At 39.7% G+C, this 20,537-nt stretch overlaps 1 protein-coding gene across 5 annotated transcripts in view; it reads left to right on the plus strand.

Moving 5' to 3' along the window:
* The first annotated feature begins 410 nt into the window (after positions 1-410).
* Positions 411-20,537, plus strand: part of meis2a (Meis homeobox 2a) — a 119,183-nt gene continuing 99,056 nt past the window's right edge. For 2 of the 5 annotated variants that reach the window (XM_078406387.1, XM_078406391.1), the window contains exons 1-7: positions 1,249-1,944; positions 2,235-2,464; positions 3,102-3,243; positions 3,554-3,604; positions 4,277-4,327; positions 5,230-5,379; positions 16,867-16,984. In XM_078406387.1, coding sequence (XP_078262513.1) covers positions 1,933-1,944; positions 2,235-2,464; positions 3,102-3,243; positions 3,554-3,604; positions 4,277-4,327; positions 5,230-5,379; positions 16,867-16,984 — 754 coding nt within the window. In that variant the 5' untranslated portion in view covers positions 1,249-1,932. Of the gene's footprint in view, positions 842-1,248; positions 1,945-2,234; positions 2,465-3,101; positions 3,244-3,553; positions 3,605-4,276; positions 4,328-5,229; positions 5,380-16,866; positions 16,985-20,537 lie in introns of those variants that run through there. The other 3 variants (XM_078406389.1, XM_078406392.1, XM_078406388.1) reach the window with 2 other exon arrangements.

Raw genomic sequence — 20,537 nt, forward strand, 5'->3', positions numbered from 1 at the left:
TCCTCCTAATCATTCATCTTTTTTTTGTTGCTTTATTGACATCTAAAGTTGTATTGTTATTATGCCCAGTGTTCGTAAAAAAAAAAAAAAAGTGCACATATTCAGTCTGCCTTGACAATGTCGTGATTCGTGTTTAATTTTGGAAATCAAATATCCCGTAGACAATGTATTTTGCCATTTTTGTGGAACCGTCGATATGTGATGTCACATGCACAAAAGGCAGCGTGTCTATTGATGAAGGCAAATATTAAACGGAATAGTCCGCTTTGGCCTTTGTGTGCAGGGGACCGTGAACGAGGGGGGGGGAGACAAAACTCCTGCAATCGATGGGTCGACTAATGCTCCGCCCCTTAACTTCGAGCATCTCCTGTGATTGATGATCAGATGAAGCTATGATAATTGACTGCCATGATGTACGGCTGGGTGCATGAATTGGATCCAGCAAAAGGATTGGACGAGCGGCACAAAATTACTTTCCCTGCAAAAGCTTTTTTTTTGGTTGGAAAAGTTCATTTGTGCTCAAGGGGGTGCGGGGAGCGCACTTAATTTTTTTAATAACACCACACAATTAGGCGCACCATTATGGGGATTACCGTGATAAATGTCTTAAGCAACACTGCAATACCACAACAAAGCTTGGAAAAGTAAACCGGAGGAAAACAACCTTGCACGCAGAGTGTCTGGAAGCAAAATAATGTTAAAGCCTGTTGAACTTCGCAACTAACCACTTACTCAAATAAAACCGACGCCGTACTGCTGAAGCACTTCCATCCCAACACGTCCGCTCGCGTCCAGGTCATTCGTAAATGGGACGACTTAACGGCTTGCCTATGTTATATTTGTAAGTGTGGCAAGTGTGGAAATTCTTTAACCGCTGGATCTCATTAGTGCGAATTACAAGAGGGGCTAAGTTTAAGAAAGGGTGCCGCGGCGTTGTCGTCATTAGCTCACTTTGGGAAGTTTTGAAATATTTTAACAAGCCGACAACTTTTTTTGTTGTCACCAAGATCGTGCTTGATATGAAAAGAGAAGCGGGACAGTGAACCTTGTTAGGGTAACACAATGCTGATTGATTTAGAGATCTTGTCTTTTAATCTTATTGGGAAGGGAGATAGGGGGTGGGGAGGTGGTGCTGGTGCGGGAGGGGGGGCGGGATGCGGTTGGGATTTTTGTTCGACTCCCCCCGCCCCCCTCCCCCCTCCCCCCCCTTGACTTGCAGCAGTCCGGATTGCATACTCTGCATATCAGAGACTGGTTGGCGTAAGACTGGCTATGGCCACACTACTTCCGGGTTCCGTCATTCTCCCGCCGCCGCCGCTCAGCGCTGCCAGCGCATTATTACTGACAACACACTCACTCTGTAACCAACCAACCTGCCACCTCCTCAATACTTACTGACAGCCACTTATTCAAACAAACAACAAAAAAAGCCACGAAAGAAGCCGAGGCTGCTTTTCACCCCATTCTCTCTCTTATTTTTTGTTGTTAACTCCTCGTGAACGTTTTCATCGCCGTTTCTTCTTACAGTAAGATAGCGGTCCAAGGCAGCGGAGTTGTTGCAACGGCAGAACATCATTCATTCAATACCTTGACAACCCTGCTTTGATTGACAGCTGGAGTGGCAAAAAGCCATGAGAGACGACAGTTTTGTTACAAGCAGGCTGTTGACGGGCCGATCGTAACCTTCAGTGTTTTTTTTTGGCTTGACATTTTTTTCGCTTCTTCTTCTGGAAAAGAAAACAAGGGGAGAGAGAGAGAGAGAAAAAAAGGCAAAGTTCCCTTCCCTGGGTCCGCTTTAAACCGCGGTACTGGAGGATAAGCAGAAGTCGAAAACTGGATTGGGAAAATAAAGGGATCTCGTGCAATCACAACTAAGGCGAACTGGGGGATATTACAGAGACGGCACATCCACGAGTGTGGGAGCGCAGACTGATGGCGCAAAGGGTAGGTTTAATCTGCAGCACTCACCTATCGGATAATCCTGTATCGGTGGGGCCTGTCCGATTCTTCTCATCTAATGATGATGGCGGCCCATGTACAACAAGAACAAAAAAAGATCGGTTTAAATGCAAACTATTATATGCACGGTCGGGTGTTATGCTTATCTTAGGTCTGCTGTTTTCAAAGCAATTCTGTTACAATATTTCTCCCTTCTTCTCTCCTCCCCAACCTCCCGACCATCCACCCACCCACCCACCACCTTTCCTGCTCCTATGTTGCTCTCTTCGATGCAGTACGATGAACTTCCTCATTACGGTGGGATGGATGGAGTTGGCGTCCCGGCGTCCATGTACGGAGATCCTCACGCCCCCCGGCCGATCCCTCCAGTTCACCACCTCAACCACGGACCACCGCTCCATAGCCAACACTACGGGCCACATACACCTCATCCTAATGTCATGCCCACGAGCATGGGCTCCGCTGTCAACGATGCCCTAAAGCGAGATAAAGATGCAATTTATGGGTAGGTAATAAAATATATGAGAACACTGACACACTCCTCGGAGAGAGTAAAAGGAAAACTGTTTATAAACAACTCAGTAGAAAGCAAAATAAAAAAAGGGCAAGTTCGGGAGGGTTAGAAAGTATATAGTTGTTTTGAAAAGTTTTAGCATGCACGCACAGGGCACTGAAGCTGTATCACTATTTTGCAGACACGCAGTGCAGTCGGATCCGCCGTGATATTGTTTTACATGCACGTGAAGATTTTGTTTTACCATTCACCAACGTGAATGATTGTAGCTTTCTGTAGTGACCGGAAGCTGCAAGTTTTTTTTTGCACTGTTTCTGTTCTAAGTTATGTTTTACTTCAAAATGGCTGCTGCCTTGTTGCTTAACTTGGAGGGGTGAATAACTTTATAAATTTGTTAATATATAATTCACAATATTATGCAGTGCTTGTTAGTAGCAGCCCAGATCTCCAATCGTGAATGGAGCCAGTTTGTGAGCCAGTTACAGGGGTTTGCCTCGAAGAAATGCAGATAGAAGGAAAGGCTGAGAACTCTATTGCAATGAAAAAAAAAGAAATCATAACATAGTTTTAAAGGGTTCATGTACTGCAAGACCGTAAAGAATTGACCGAAATCCTCCTTGTCTTGCAGGCATCCTTTATTTCCTCTGTTAGCGTTGGTTTTTGAGAAATGCGAGTTAGCGACCTGCACTCCCCGAGAACCCGGCGTGGCAGGCGGTGACGTCTGCTCGTCTGACTCCTTCAACGAGGACATAGCAGTATTCGCAAAGCAGGTCTACAATTCATCTTCTTCCTTACAAATCCAGATAGACCACACTAGCACTTGCAGCAGTTTTTATTTTATTTTCTTAAATGTAAATTGTTTAGGTGTCTCCACGTGGAACGTTGAAATATTTTAATAAATGTCTCAAATTACAAGTAATTACATATCATTTATACACTAATTGTGTTTCACATTCTGTTTATTTAGTACGTATACCTTGCCTTTTGAGACGCCAAGGCTATCCGTGTGTTTAAAGATAAGTTTTCAAACTCTTAATGCATTGATTGCATTAAGCTCATTTATTTCCCCTTATCGTTCAGGTTCGCGCAGAAAAGCCATTATTCTCCTCAAATCCAGAGCTGGACAACTTGGTAAGACTTTCAACATTTTATTATCTTTATAACATAATATTATACATATACACACACACACAGTGCACGTGGGTTGCTGTCTGTAAAGAAAACACCGCCTCTTGTAACTATTAGAACAAGGATGGCCCTTTTGCTGGATTTTAATTAGCGTGGCCCTAAAAAAACTCCCATTCATTTCGGTGGCGTTTCACATGAGATGAAATGTTACCCGGTGTAACACATGCATCACAACCTCGCTCGCCAGCCGCGGGAGGTTGGGGGTGTTCAGGAAACCGCTTGGCAAGAAAGAGCCCCTTCAGCATTTCCCGCACTTTCGACACGATCTTTTTGCAAAATCCCACCGATTTCGGTTCTAAACGAGCCGAAAGCCGACTTCAAACACGCGTTGAGATTTGTAGTCCCGGCTAAGGCAGCGTCTTAGTTCTAAGAGCGTTTTTAAAGAAACCCGCAAACTTTTTTTTAGCCCGATTAAAATTACATGGGGAACACAAAAAGATTTCATAACATAACTGAATGTCATAATGTTGATTTTGGAAAGATAAAAATAAACAATGTAATCTGCACGGCTGAAATGTTTAAAGTTTTACTTTCGCCATGGAATCGTCTACCAAAGAATTAAAGAACGATTAGTATTTCTGTTTGGCATGTCTAACACGTGTGATAAATTTGCAGATGATTCAAGCTATACAAGTATTAAGGTTCCATCTCTTGGAGTTAGAAAAGGTAACATATGGTTTTTTTTCCTTTTTTTTTGATCTCTCATTTACAAATGCGTTTGTGCAGTGGGTACAAAAAAAGTGCTTAATTGTGAATGCAACATATAAACCAAACATCTATTTTGTTGAATCATTGAAGACGTTGTAAAAAATAAAAATTGACGTGTCGTTAAAAGAACGACTTGGCTGTTTTTCACTGACGGCGTTTGATTTTTCTAAGATAAACCCGAAACAAAATAAACCGGGCAGGTTCAAAGGGCTATTTGCCACGCTAAAACGCTGATTTCTTAATAAAAGAGGGTGCTTGGTTTATAAGTACTCGACTTTAAGTCGCAGACCCCTGTGTTTCTTTGATGTGGCTTTGAGTTTGAATGCAACATTCATTTTACAGTGTTGCAAAGTGATTTCCATAGTCGGAGCTGAAGTGTTTAACTTACTGGGTCGAACAGAACACCCAATGCTGTGACCGCTTCACAATTATTATTGTTCGCAGTATGAAAAGTCAAGTAATTGCTAAGTATTTTAAAGCAAAGTATCAAATGAAACACTGTGAACAATTGCACGACGTAAGGCCGTTGCAATACCAGCGATAATGTAGAGATAGATGTCCCGTCTTATTCAACACTCTGATATGAACAAAATATATTTCATTTCTAACGAGGGCATGAATGAGCAGTAAGATGATATGGGTCGTTTCATGCGGAGGGTTATTTGCTAATGTTAACTGCATATTTTTGTCCTGTTTCAAATACTTGTTGCTCCAGTCTCTGGAGAATTCTGAGAGCACGAACAATTTCAGTATTGTTTCCTCGCCTTTAAATATAATGTCTGCTATCCCAACCACTCCACACGAATACTGGTTTCTGAAATTTCGCCATCTGATTATTTGTGGGGGTTTTTTGCCTCCAGGTCCACGAGCTGTGTGATAACTTCTGCCATCGGTACATTAGTTGTTTAAAAGGAAAAATGCCAATAGATTTAGTCATCGACGAGCGGGATGGGAGTTCAAAATCTGACCACGAAGAGCTATCCGGATCGTCGACTAATTTAGCGGAACATGTAAGTGAAGTTTCCATTTGGTTACAGCATGGATCGCTATGTGTTATGTGTAAATTGTCGCCACTGTTTACCTGTGGTGGACTTTCTCTATCTAATGTTCCACCTAGTCTCTTGGCACCAGAGACTTGCGAAAGCGTTTCTGCTTGAATTTGGCATTACGGCGCTGCAAAGTTCCACAAGCGCCGACTGGCGATCCCTGCTTTTTTAAAGATGCATCTAATGTGAAGTTTCAAGGCCTGTTGGGTTGGAGTGAGCGCTGTTAACTTTTGCATTCCAAGTTTTCCAGATGTAGTGATTGCCGTGTTTATTACCGCCCGGAGAATCGTGGCGGGGTCAGAGACTGAAACCGATGCAAGTTGCAAGGAGGGAATTCTTTATGTTTTGTGAGGTTATGGAAACAGAGGGTTTGCAAACTTAAAATAAAACCCGCAATTTGGCACTGAGCGCTCTGGGCAAATATCTGTTATTACGGAGGGTCTGTTGGCGTCACATCATTTCTCATGTTCCGGTTAAAGTTGTGTTTTCGGTTGTGGTTTGAGAGAACAGTTCTTTGGTGCATTTACACGTGCATTAAAATGCTTCATGTGTTCATTTATTTAAACCGATCGATACCTGGCCAATATGCTTAGGATGCCGAGATTAAATTGAGACAGTCGCCTTAGATGGATTTGTCAGTGATTCGTTTTAACGATACCGCGAAGTTAACGGCAGTATAGTCACGCTTTGACGTTTGTCCTGCAGCATAGTCAACCTGCGACTGTTGCGGAGTTTTTAGGAAGAATTGTACATGTGTTTAGAGGGGTCCCCTCGCGTCGGCGCGTAGAGGCAGCAGGTGTGGTGAAGGGTGGGGAGGAGGGTTGAAATGGGGAACACCAAAGTTTTCAGCTTGGAACACATGTACAAAGGGCATACTTCGAGAGAATACCCAGGGAGAGATTGTCAGCTGGACGCACAGAGGGCCAGTACTGATAGTCGCGTTCAGCGCACTAAAGTAGAGGCATGCTCCCGAAAGAATCAGAAAAGTGCTGCAATTTCTTGAAATCTCACTGTCTCCCTGAAGCATTTGAAGGGTTACCTGGGGAAGGACTGTAGGTGTGGAAATCGCATTATTGTACTTAGAAAACCCCCTCGGTCGCAAGGGAGACCGCAATATAGGATCTGCTTCTCAAATTCACCAGTCTTAAAACCGAGATGAACGCACTATGGTGTAATTTTAAATGACCGCAGTAGGTATTTTTCCACTATAAAAGAAACAATAGACTTGTGAAGCTTTCTTGGCAGGCGAAGACAGAAACCAATAAGAAACTCTGCTGAACAATTGGATGACATTTTAATGCATTTTATATTCTTTTATCAGGACCTCGTTTGTAAAACTGCATCAGATTAATAAACGTTTTATCTTGCATTTCAATCACAATTGTAGTTTGATTATAATGGAAAATGTTACCGTATCCCCATGCAGAATAATTGTGAGGGGGTTTATATTTGACTATATCAATACAAAATGGAATTTGCTTTTTCTCAAAATGGGAAAGTACCTCGATTCATATTGATGTGTAGAAATGTAGCACACTAGTGTTTATACTGAAGAGATTAGATAAACTAGCCTGTTTAAGTTACTGGCAGATGGCAGATGCTATTGCCAATTTACCGTGTTCCATTAAAAAAATCTAATTTACACACTATAATGGGATGAGGTTGGGAGGTTAACATTTTGATAATATGATAACTGTAGTTTTAGTTACAGTAGTGCAACATTCTGAACACAAAACAGACCAAATATAACAACCCATTTATCTCACACCCGTTAGGCTTTACCACTTCATTAAGTATTATAATTTAGAGCCTTTATTTCCTGGTGATTTCAACTATGAAAATTTTTACATCAAACCCCCTGCCATTTGTTTTCAAAGGGGCACTAATTTGAGCAACCGGAACACCAGCAGGGTGATGAAGAGCTGTATGAAAATTATTCACAACTGGTCTTGGTATCTTGTGAAATGGATTATGATCATACATTGCTCTTTTCACTCTATATTGTCTGCATTTGAATCATTAAACATTTGTATTAAATATTTTTTTATCAAGGGCACAGTTGCAAAATGTGTCATTTGTTTGCATTTGCTTTTCTGGTGATAATATTTTGTACATTAATTTCTGGTAATACTCTGATCGGTTGCAGGAAGGAGGGAAGAGTAGGTTAGGGAACTTGATAAAGAAGATAGAGATAACAGCAAACAAAAGATAAAAATCTTTCTCTCATACCTTTGTTACAATTACTTATGTCTTTTTGGTCACAGGAAGGGCACTGGATGTTGTAAGTGATAGTTGAAGATCTTAATTAATTTCGTTTGACTTCTTTTTCCTTTGATATGGATTTTCAGTAATAAGACAAAGCTAAATCTCAGCTGGTGAAAGTTAGTGCATTGATGGTGATGAAGAAGTATTTCAAAGGATCTGAAGCAGCTTGTAGTCTTCTCTGTTTACCTGGTGTGTAGCCATTCTCATCCATGCATGTACTGTATTGTTTTATTTGCACATGAAATAGCAAGAGTGTTTGAACTGATTTAGATCTTGAATAGCGCCGATTGAAAGGAAATGTGTTTTAATTTGTTGTGAGCTAGGATTGCCTTCATTATAGAAGTGACAGATCAGTGACAGCTGCCTGACACCCCGAAAGCACACACCTCTCCTTGCCTATTCAGTGGTGACAATCTGCCACATGGGGAGAAAGATACAACTGCTTGATGACTACTAAATCCTTATGAAGATATTTTGTATGGGGATAGGGATAGTTGGAAGCAAGCATATGCATACAGTATTATCGCTGAGACGTAAAGTAGGGTATTGTGCAACCATGCCCTTTCGACTCTGCAAAGTTTTATTTATTATTCATTCATTCACAGTTTTAAGTGTCATGATTTGACTATCTTTTCACTATATTTTACTAGGCTTGAAATAGAAATCTTACTCAGTTTGCCTTTAACTCATTTCAAAATCTAACAGCCACACCTGTCTTTGCTGTGTTTTTGATGATAAAAAGATTTTCCTAAAGAATTGTTGAAACTTTGGTATTGTTCTAATGTGCTGGTTGTATTTACTTTTCTATTTTATTTCATTAAATTCTTCCTTTGAATATAACTTTTTTTGGATAGTATTATTGATATTTAACTACAATAAAACTTAGTATAATCTACAGACCCAACATAAGTTAGCCAAAAATCAATTCATTTTGAGAATCCAATTCAGATACATCATTGGAAATTGTAGTTATTTGCAAACACCCAAGTTTGTGTGTTTTTTTCTTTATTAACATCGTGCAAACTATAACTTCTAGCTGTATCACACTTAAAAAATATATACTAATCAACCCAGGTTTTTACATGTAATGGGGCATGAGCAATATGGGTGGGACTTGATTAATACACCTTGGTCTAAAAGTATTCTTAAAGTAACTGCTCATATTACTAATTCTCTGCTCCCAGATTGTATAAACACTCATCTGCGAACTCCCCGACAAAAGGCACAGTTCGGTTCGAAGTTAGAAACAGTTGCACCCTCCCCCCCCTCCCTCCCTGCCCCCTCCTCTCAAGTACACTTTCACAAAATACATTCAGCAAATTAATAAGAATTTAAATTGAAATTCTATTTTAGGAATACCTCTTCCATGCGTAAATTTTATTTTGTTTACGGTTCTTTAAAACAAAATCTGCTTCACATTTCCAGTCACATCATTAATGGTTAGGCAGCTCTTTTAAGTGTGGGAACTATAGGTGTTGCTCAGTTGAAAAGTGCAGGGAGATTATAAGTGATAGTTTTCATACCAAAATTCATCACGGAAAATGTTTAATAACTGTCTGCTTTCATATTACTTATTACTTAATTTCATTATTATTTACATGGGATATAGATCAGGTGGTACCCTTGCACATTAACAAGTCTTATGCATATGTAGAATTATCTTTTAACAATTAATTTGGCGGACTTAGCATTTTAAAGATCTAAGTTTTATTCTGCAGCAAAAGAATGTTAATTGTTCACCAGTGTGGTTTTTATATTATACCACTCATTCAAAATCATAACTGCATATGCATTTATTCTATGTCTTTCTGGGTTTAGGTAGATTATTTATTGTTATAACAGCAATCTTTGCACTTTTATTCTGCTAATTACCTTCATTCTCTCTCAACTGAAGATATATCCTTGTAAGGATAAAGTTGCATTGTTACTAGAACCTCTTGGCATCTCATGTTAGTACTTCCAATGACCGGCAGATATTGTGAAATCGTGTTCTTTCACAGTCATGGTAGATATCAGAGCTGAGATTAATCCTGACCTTCTCCAAGTCCATGCACAACAATTTCCAGCAGAGGTTCCTGGTTTCAGATCAGGCCCCGGAACCTTAGGTGAATTTTCTTTTGTTGTCTGTCTAGTACAGAGATGTGGGGCAACTTTTATCATCCAGATTGACTAATTATCACCAGCCGTAAATAAAATTAGTGGGGTGGTGGGGGCAGAGTTCCAAGCTCTACTGCTCAACCACTCACCTTCTGAACCAAGGAAATAATTATCTAAGTGCTTTGTGGAATGGTAATTATCTTATTGTTCTTCTCAAACATTTTTCTTTCAATACCTTCAATGCATTCATTGTTCTATGTCTAGTAATAATTGTTTAGCAGGCGAGAATTTTTGGGTGTATGCTGACTCGTGCAAAATGATTGTCAGTACTGCACTCTGAATAGTGGGTGGGAGGTGGTTTCTGGGTGGATTTCTATTGAGGTAGTTGCAATTTTCTCCCTTTGATGAAGTAATTTACTAAATTATATAATGCCCCATCTAGTGGTCTGGTTACAGAGTGACAGAAATCACTCCACAATGAAAGTTCAAATGGTATGGAGCCTTGATAGTTGAGCTTTTAACCTTTCATTTGGATATCAAATGCTTGCAGTGACGTGCTATAACTGAAATACAATTTATATTTCTCTAAGAGGCCACAATGCGGTTTAACATCGTACAGTGGACTACTTAAAAAGGATTACAATACATTTTAAACACTTAGAAATTGAAAAATGAAATCAATTCTTCAATATTTCCTAGAAACTCACTTATGTCTTACATCATTAGAGAATGCACTAGTTGTTATAATTATCTGAAGAAGAGTCTCAACCCGAAACTTCACCTATCCATGTTCCCCAGAGATGCTGTCTGACCTGCTGAGTTACTCCAGCACTTTGTGTCATTTTGTTTATAATCTAGCTTCTGCAGTTGTTTGTTAAATTATTAGTTTGTAATGACCAAATAAATGAAAACAGTGAACAGTTTGCTTACACCTTGTGCACACATGCCATGTTAAACCAAAATTCTACCAACCCTATTAGATATTTTATTTGTCACCATTATTGTAGAGAATTTGGGAGAAAGAATTAGATCCAATAATGTCATCCTTCTGGCAAAATTGCTCAGGGTTAGCATTAGAAAGCATATTCAGCAATGAAAAGTTGATGAACATTTCTTTGTGTTATATATGATGATTGTGCTTATGTCGACACGTTTAATTTGTTTTGCATGAAATCATTTGTTGCTTGGTAGCATTCCTTTGAACGTTTGCCAGTGAATATTTTTTCTGGCTTAAATTGCCTTGCACTTTTGACAGGGATACTGCTGGCAGATATAGAAATAGCAAAACCTGCCCGCCTCTACTGTTGCTCACAAAATGACAGAAAGCAAAGAAAATAGTTGCAGAGCCATTTTTAAGGAGACCATTTTGCTTTGCCTATTAAAATGCTCTGGTAGCAGCTGCCTGCATTGCAAAGGATTTTGAGTTAACACTAGTTTTAAACAGTAGGAGTTCAGGATTGGCAATGCTTAAACTCTTGCTGCTGTTTCACTCTATAGACAAAGGAGAAGCAAATGTATTTTTTTATATGCTTTTAAAGTGTGAAAGCAATGGCTTTCTCCTCCTAGTTTGATCATGAGGACAAACTATTCACTCATGAGTACTGCTTAGCATAACCCTGATAAATAGGTGACAGCTAATGAATTACCAATAAAAGAAAGGTTTATAACCTGATTATGGATGTATGTTAATTGAAATGAAATGTAAAATAAAATGAAGATGCAGGTAATGCATTTTGAATTCCTGTGCTTAGTAAAGTATATCAATGTGAAATATTTTCAGGGCAAATGCATAGAATAGATATTTCAAAGCAAAACTTGTAATAATATGGTTTAATTTCCCCTTGCAAACTATGAAGTCCAAGGTTGTGCTTCAGATTTGTTGCTCTAGTTTTGGGTAAGGTAAAACAGGTTTGCATTCAAGGGTTCAGGCAGAAATATTTAGCAGTCAGCAAATAGCGCTCTGAGGAGGGGCAGCTGCATGTTCTGGAGACCATTTTTAAGTACAGCTGTGAATCTACCTACTTCTCAGAAATCCCCATTTTACACTTTAGTACTTCATTGAGGCTGTTGGGGGAAGGTAGGCATGTGTATGTAGAGGCCAAAAAGTCAAATAACTGTTAACATTTTAGTTGGGTAGTTTGAGAGGTTAGATACATACACACATTTGCTTTTACTCTCTTGACACCCTTGATACTAACATCAGCCAACATAATTATTTATTGGCCAAAAGAACTGTTGCTATTTATTATTGCATGGTTTTAAAATTGGAATTGATTTGCGCATTAAACCTTCTACCTGCCTTGCCCGAGAACGATTAAAATTGTAAGTTAGTTACATTTGCGGGGGAAAAAACAGGGGAACACCGTTTCAAAGAATTATAGATTAGTAAAGTGGTAATCCCATTGTTGTGATTTTTGCCACACTATTAATTTTGATTGCATTTTAAAAAAGGAAAATAGATGAAAAGCCAGAATTGTTATTTACTAATTACAATCTCAACCACCCCCTCACAATAAAATAAAATTAATTTCTGGTGCAGAGATATAAAGCAGTAATTCTATTGCACAGTTATGATGATGTCACAAACACCAGGGCAAAGCTTGAGTAGTCCATGAGTATTAGGAGCCCAAGATTGAATTACTACCTTAAAGTAATTGCCAGCAAATCATTCCTTGTAATCGTGCATACCTGAATTTATTTTTAATTTTCTTTACTATTATTAATGGATTATTAGTTACGATGCAGGGATTGCAATTTAAATGTTAAGGAAATATATACATGAATAGGCAGAAATATTTGTACCACAGTATTGAATTATTAGGTACAAGGAACTGCAGATGCCGGTTTATAAAAAACTGTTAACGCTTTATTGATAGGAAATGTATAATTATAAATATTTACTTTTAGCAATGATATGGCTATTTTTATTCCAAATAACGACAATCTGTATTGTGGTGATTCATTATCAAAAAATCTTATCAGATTAGGTAATTTAAAGATAGATGGCTTTTTCTTTAATGATTGGTTTCTATAGATTCATCATTATTTCAGTTAATCATTTGGTGGCATGTGCTAAGTGGTTGTGTAATATACCTCTGGAACTAAATTCTTTTTTATGTTCGTTTGAAATTGATATTATTACCAGTTAGCATAAAATACTGCAACGCTTCAATGAAAGAGTCCAAAATACGTTACGTTGTACACAAGGTTAATTTGCCTAAATTAGCTTTTTATCTTTAAACTGTGTAGTAGTTAGACACAAAAAAAACTAAGGGCATGCCGAGTTTATTAAATATGAAACTTCCAATATCAAACAAAATTATTTAAAGTACTATATAAATATTAAAAAGAAAAGTTCACAAAATTAAATGACTCAAGAACATGATTTGAAAAGATATGTCCCCAAATAGAGAGTTTGACAAATGATGTATAATTTTATTATCAAAAATAGCTTTCTTTCATAAAATGCGGCTGGTAAAGATATTTACATTGCTTACTATGATGAATGCACCCCACTAACAAAAGGCAAACATATTAAATTATTTTTTAATTTGCTCTGAGACTAGGCTCTCTCTCTCTCTCTCTCTCTCTCTCTCTCTCTCTCTCTCTCTCTCTCTCTCTCTCTCTCTCTCTCTCTCTCTCTCTCTCTCTCTCTCTCTCTCTCTCTCTCTCTCTCTCTCTCTCTCTCTCTCTCTCTCTCTCTCTCTCTCTCTCTCTCTCTCTCTCTCTCTCTCTCTTCTCTCTCTCTCTCTCTCTCTCTCTCTCTCTCTCTCTCTCTCTCCCCCCCCCCCCTCTCTCTCTCTCTCTCTCCCTCTCTCTTTCTTTCTTTTTGTCTTTTTCTCTCCATCATGCTCATTCTGAGTCCCTTTGATATCCATTCTCTCTGTCTCCGTTCTTATTCTAATTTTCTTTTAACATTTTCCCGCAGCAAAATTAAGTGTCTGTGCTAAATTTGTATCAGACTTCTAAGAGAGAAAACAGTGGCAAATTTTCATTTGCTGTGGAAGATAGGATGTGTAAATGAGAGGGACTGTATGGTGGTAAAGTGTTCTCCTGTGGCCCAGCCAGTACAAGCTTTGCCCATATTGTCTCCTGCTTTTATATTAATTACAACTTGCATTATCAGCTGTGAGTCTGTAGACCAGCAAATAGAAAATACTGTCCCTGGAGACATAGCTTCTTGTATCTATTTTTGCGCTCCTATTATTGCGCTGCATTCACTCTTCAGCAAGGCGTTCTCTCTTTAACTCTTTTTAACTCAATTAGGAATGAGTTTGGAGGGGATGTGATGGAGATGGAGGGGAATGTATTGGTAGTGGTATGAATCATTGTAGCCTGCTATTTGCTAATGCTTGGAATCATTCCATGTTTGTTGTATCTCTTGTGGTTGTACGTTGTGCTTGGTAGTAATGCAGCCATTGCCATTGTGTGATGTAGGAAAGGGGGATAGGATGCATACTGATGATAAGACCACCGTTCAGACTGGTATGTGAAGTTATCCGTTCTGAAATAAGTATTTCTAGTTTTACGATAAATATTATTCTTTATGCTTGTTTACATTGCATCCGTTGAACTTAACTATTAAACTAATTAACTAAACTATTGACAATAACACCTTTTATTCACAAAATGCTGGAGTAACTCAGCAGGTCAGGCAGCATCTCGGGAGAGAAGGAATGGGTGACGTTTCGGGTCGAGACCCTTCTTCAGTCTGAAGAAGGGTCTCGACCTAAAACGTCACCCATTCCTTCTCTCCCGAGATGCTGCCTGACCTGCTGAGTTACTCCAGCATTTTGTGAATAAAAGGTGTTATTGTCAATAGTTTAGTTAATTAGTTTAATAGTTAAGTTCAACGGATGCAACGTAAACAAGCATAAAGAATAATATTTATCGTAAAACTAGAAATACTTATTTCAGAACGGATAACTTCACATACCAGTCTGAACGGTGGTCTCGACCCGAAACGTCACCCATTCCTTCTCTCCCGAGATGCTGCCTGACCTGCTGAGTTACGCCAGCATTTTGTGAATAAATGCCTTCGATTTGTACCAGCATCTGCAGTTATCTTCTTATACTGACAATAACACCTTAATTTGTTTCTGTTCAAATTTGGAATGGAATATAGAAGAAATGTTATTGGGTTGCAAATATAATCTTTGTATCTGTGTTAAAGAGTGATAGCAAGAGTAACCTAAGGCAACTGCCAGTGCATAAAATTAGATGCACTTTGTGCACCCCTTTAAACCATCATCTAGGTGAACTCGTTACATTTGTCTTGTTTCTACAGGAAGGTTCCAGCTCTGTGTTGTTACTGAACCAGATTCACGCAGGGCTATTGTCTCCCTCTTTTTCACATCATTCTCATAGCTCTTTATCTGATTACCATCCGGCAAACAGCTGACGCTAAGAGTCTGCAGCGGCCTGAAGAGTTCTTGCCTACTGTTTGCCTTCAGCTCAAAGCTGCTTGAGTGGTTTCCTAGCTTAGAGATAAAAAGGGACTCTCTTGGTCATCAACCCTCCAGAATCCAGGCTGAGGTTGCTGCAGATCCACAATTTGCAACAGCATTGCTTTTGTTTTACGGTGTGCATTAATTTGTTGCTGTGGTAGAGCTGCTCTGTGTCTAGTCAACATTCATCCTTTTGCAGATTCATCTGGTTTTTATTTCCACCATCGTCTGCACAATGGTAAAATTATTGATTTGAGATTTACACTTTATTCTGTGTTTGATTTAGAGCTGTTAGTGTCGGCTCTTTGTAGCTTGCCTTTTTGTTTTAATGAAACAAGTATTTATATTTTTATGACTTGAACTGTTTTGTCTAATTATTTTATTCACTTTGTACCGCAACATTCTTTTTAACTGTAAGCCTTGTACACATCGGGCTGTCTCACAAGTTGAAGTGCCTGTTGGCAATGATGATAGTGTGCAGGTGTTGAGTTTTACAGATCGAGCCCAAAGGCTGATCTTTTTCACGTGTCATTTTTCTCTTTTTTTTTGGTCTGTGAAAGGAAATTCCATCTTTTCCCTGCCTTCATGTGGTGCTGATAAAGTCCTTCCTGTACAGTAGAAATCCTGTTTTCCTTTAAGTAGAGGCATGGCTTTATGAAGAACCAGGAAAGGGGAGGGGGGGGGGGGCAGGAGTAGCTAACATTCTGCAGTGCAGCGGTAAGCTGTGGTATTCAGTCTCAATCGTGGCTTTAGTATATAAACTGTATACCTCCATATCACAAAATGGAAAAGAACACCATCAGAACTAGTAAAAGTGAATATCTTGCGTGTTTTTAATATTAGACCTGCCTTTTAATGCAGCGGTAAAGACTATAATCCCTAGTTAAGTTTTACAACAAAATATTGTTTAGTTTATTATTATGTGTAATAAGGTACAATGAAAAGCTTTTGTTTGTTTGCATGCTATCCAATCAGAGAAAAGACTATACATGAATACAATCAGGCCAGTGCACGGGTAAAAGATAAAGGGTATAACATTTAGTGCAAAGATATAACAAAATATTATTCAATTTTTAGACTTTGGATATATAGCCTGGAAACAGGCCCTTCAGCCCACTGAGTCCGCAGCGACCAGCAATCACCTCGTGCACGAGCACTCTCGTACACTCTAGGGATAATTTACAACTTAACCAAAGCCATATAACCTACAACCTGTGTGTCTATGGAGTGTGGGATGAAACTGGAGCACCCAGAGAAAACCCATGCGGTCACAAGGATAACTTACAAACTCCATGCAGACAGCACCCGTGGTCAGGATCAAACCCGGGTCTCTGGTGCTGTAAGACACCAGCTCTACTGCTGCACTACTGTGCCACCCTATTTATAATAAAACAATACTGACGACAATGGTCCTTGAAGATCAGCCTAATTTTCATCTTGGTATATTGTTAATCTTGCCTGAACAATAGCTGTTGTCAAGCATTAGGAAGATGTCATTAAGGAAATGAGTTCCATTTAGAAAAATGATCATTTTGCTTGAACTTTTGTGTTGCTAATTTATTTCCTTTCTTTGTTCTCTGTGTTCTGCACTTGCTTTGGGAATACCACCTGGACAAATCCTTTGGTGGATTTCTCGTATCAGAACCCATCATCTTGGAATAGAGACCATGATGACGCTACTTCCACGCACTCCGCAGGCACACCGGGACCTTCCAGTGGGGGACATGCTTCCCAAAGTGGGGACAACAGCAGTGAGCAGGGTAAGAGGTGAATTCTTTCCTTGATAATCAGAGGCTTGACTAAACAAACCACAGGTTCCCATGACTGTGTGCGTCGTAAAACCAACATCAATATCAGAGGGGTTGGGTACATAAGAGCAGAGAAGCTGTCAGTGAAAACAATTTCTTTAAACTACTGATATAACTTGCATGAAGGAAATGATACGGCAGTTAATATGGAAACAGTGGTAACAGGTTAAGTAACGAGTGCTGCTGCAGCCTTTTGTCTTTTAATATGAATAATGTTTTTTCTGGATCATATAAATAAACCCAATCCATTCAAGAGGCAAAGGTCACAATGTACCATATATTTTGTGACATTATCCACTTTCCAGAGAAGCCCCAGTTGTTTGATGTTGCTCTGTCGGTAGTGACTAGTTTGTTATATGAATTATTGCAGTATTAGGGTAATGCCACTACGATGTGGAAACTAATAAGTGCTGTACGACTGTAGCACTATTATAAAGGAAAACTGTAGTTTTAATTGAATTTGGTCTGCAAGCAGGAACAAAAAAAATCCTATCTAGTTGGTATTTATGGGTGCCATACATTTGTTTTCGGTGTCATTTCTGAAGATCCTGAAAACCTAATCTTCGAGAAGTATTGATTATTTTACATGCATAAGTTCAAGTGACCTGCAATCTGCTGAGCACTTATTGACTGTCTTCTGGGTTGAGTGCAGTGTTTTTCATATATGCCACAGATCATATTTTAACATGGAAAGCTAGTGAATGTCACTTATTGAAGACAGAGTGCAATTTTTTAAGTTAATTGCAATTTTTTAATAGGTTAAAAAAATTATGGAGACAACAGAGCACGAGGCTGATTAAATGGTAAAATGAGGCCATCTTCCACAGAGCAGTGTTGTGAGAGGCTCGGGTTTGACCTTTTGCTTTGCTCAGGAGCTTGATGCTTCATTTTTCACATTCTTGCAATTACGTTAACGCTTGAAGCGTTTTGACTCCAAGTCTGCTTGCAACACAGGCATAACTCAACACTGTAGGTTTTTACCCTTATGCAGTTTCATTAACAGGTCGTCCAGGTCCCAGCTGAAATTCAAAACTGTCTGCTTTGCAGTGGGTTTGCTGAGTTATGGTATCACGATGCAGGCTGGAGCATGAACGAGATGGCCCTGGGGTGGGTGGGTGAGTGGGTGGGTAGGTGGACGATTATGAGTGTGTGGGAGTGTGTGTGTGAGAGTGTGTGAGTGTATGAGAGTGTGTGTGTGAGTTCGTGTTTGCGAGTGTGTGTATGTGAGTAAGAGTGTGAGCACATGTGAGCCTGTGTGTGTGTGTGTGAGTGAGCCTGTGTGTGTGTGAGCGAGAGTGTGTGTGTGAGGGAGAGTGTGTGTTTGTGAGCAAGAGTGTGTGTGTGAGCGAGAGTGTGTGTGAGCGAGTGTGTGTGAGAGTGAGAGAATGTGTGTGTGTGAGTGAGAGAATGTGTGAATGTGAGAGTTTTCCTGTCTGCCTGGCTGACTCATGAGGTGTATGTTGGTGTGCATGTTGTACATGAGTGCGTCCATGTGTAGAATCATTGCTGTTCATCAAATACAGCTTCAGAAATCAAAGACATTTCCTCATAATTATGCCCTTCAATCTAGCAAAATTTGCTGAAAAAGTTTGTTACGTGAATCACAATATCAGAGTAATCTGCCTGTTTGAAGAATATTTTCAATATGCACTGTTGTGCCTGCATTCAAAGCAGAATTTGTAGAAATGTAGGATGAATAGATTTTTTAAAATTCTTTCTCATTTGTAAATCAATGAAATATCCAAAATATTACACCAATATTGGTACAGTAGTTACAACATTCTATGCCTGCTCACCCTAAATATAAATAAACCTTGTCAAATTCTCTAAAATATGTACGTAACAGCAATCATTTGGATTTCCCTGACTTTTATTTCACAGATCACTGTTAGCATTTTATATCTTGAGGGCAAAAAGTGATATACAGTCTGAATGATAAACTGATATTAAGTTCAAGACAAACTTAAAAAGTCAAAAAACAACAAATTTAAGCATAAAACATTGTACATTCAGTGCTAGTTTGATTCTTCTTCACTCATGTGGGGGGTTTCTGTAGTCAGATGTGTGGAATAATACATGGGCTACTGTTTCATATTTACTTCAAAATATTTTTTTTAATGCAAGACATAAATCATACAGCTCCCACAAGGCATTTGCAGTATCATGGGATTCTGACAGCAAGCACCTTCATTCAAAGTTAAATACAGTGTGAAATTCATGAAATCCAGGAAAATATTGTACATGCATAACATTAGGACATTACAGGACAATGATATAGCTTCTGTGTACATGATACACATCTGCTTCTTCTATCATTCCTCTTTCCTGAGACATTTAGGAATTCTGTGTAGGTGAAGTGGTAAGAAAACTAGTAGTGGGTTTACGGGGATATGCAAAACTCAAATTAAGGAGGTAACCAAAACAAAATGAAAACTGTAAAGTTGAACGTGAAAATTCTCCCAAGGACTGATAACCATTCCATCCCCACCATTATACAGCAACTGCAAGGTAAATCTTGACTATTTTTCTTAAATCTTCTCTTGTTACCTCACAATTAATAAAGTAAAATTCAATTAAAAAATTGGAAATAATGTCCTTCTATAACTTGCACATGGAAGTGCAGGGAATAGAGGGATATGGATCATGTACAGGCAGATAAAATCAGATTAACGTGGCATCATGTTCAGGTCAAACATTGTGGTCCGAAGGGCACATTCTTGTGCTGTACCTTTCTATGATCTATAACAGGATTTGAGCATTTTCAACAAGTTAACCCACTCACCGAAGTAATCCTGTGTTGCTAACCCTCGCCTTTGATCGTGTTCCATAAATATACTTTTCTATGTAAGCCTATCCTCTATTCACAAATGTCTGTCGCTCTCCCTCACACCCGCTCTCTCTAACACCCGCTCTCTCTCACACCCGCTCTCTCTCACACCCGCTCTCTCTAACACCCGCTCTCTCTAACACCCACTCTCTCTCACACCCGCTCTCTCTCACACCCGCTCTCTCTAACACCCGCTCTCTCTAACACCCGCTCTCTCTCACACCCGCTCTCTCTAACACCCGCTCTCTCTAACACCCGCTCTCTCTCACACCCACTCTCTCTAACACCCGCTCTCTCTCACACCCGCTCTCTCTAACACCCGCTCTCTCTAACACCCGCTCTCTCTAACGCCCCGCTCTCTAACGCCCCGCTCTCTAACGCCCGCGCTCTCACGCCCGCTCTCTCACACCCGCTCTCTCTCACACCCGCTCTCTCCCACAGCGCTCTCTCCCACACCCGCTCTCTCTCACACCTGCACTCTCTCTCACACCCACATTCTCTCACACGCGCGCTCTCTCTCACACCTGCTCTCTCACACCTGCCCTCTTTCACACCCGCGCTCTCTCACACCCACTCTCTCTCACACCCGCTCTCTCACACCCGCTCCCTCCCACGCGCACTCTCTCACACGCACTCTTTCTCACCCACTCTCTCTCACACCCGCTCCCTCCCACGCGC

Source organism: Rhinoraja longicauda, chromosome 10, assembly GCF_053455715.1.
Source record: "Rhinoraja longicauda isolate Sanriku21f chromosome 10, sRhiLon1.1, whole genome shotgun sequence".
Taxonomy (NCBI): Eukaryota; Metazoa; Chordata; class Chondrichthyes; order Rajiformes; family Arhynchobatidae; genus Rhinoraja; species Rhinoraja longicauda.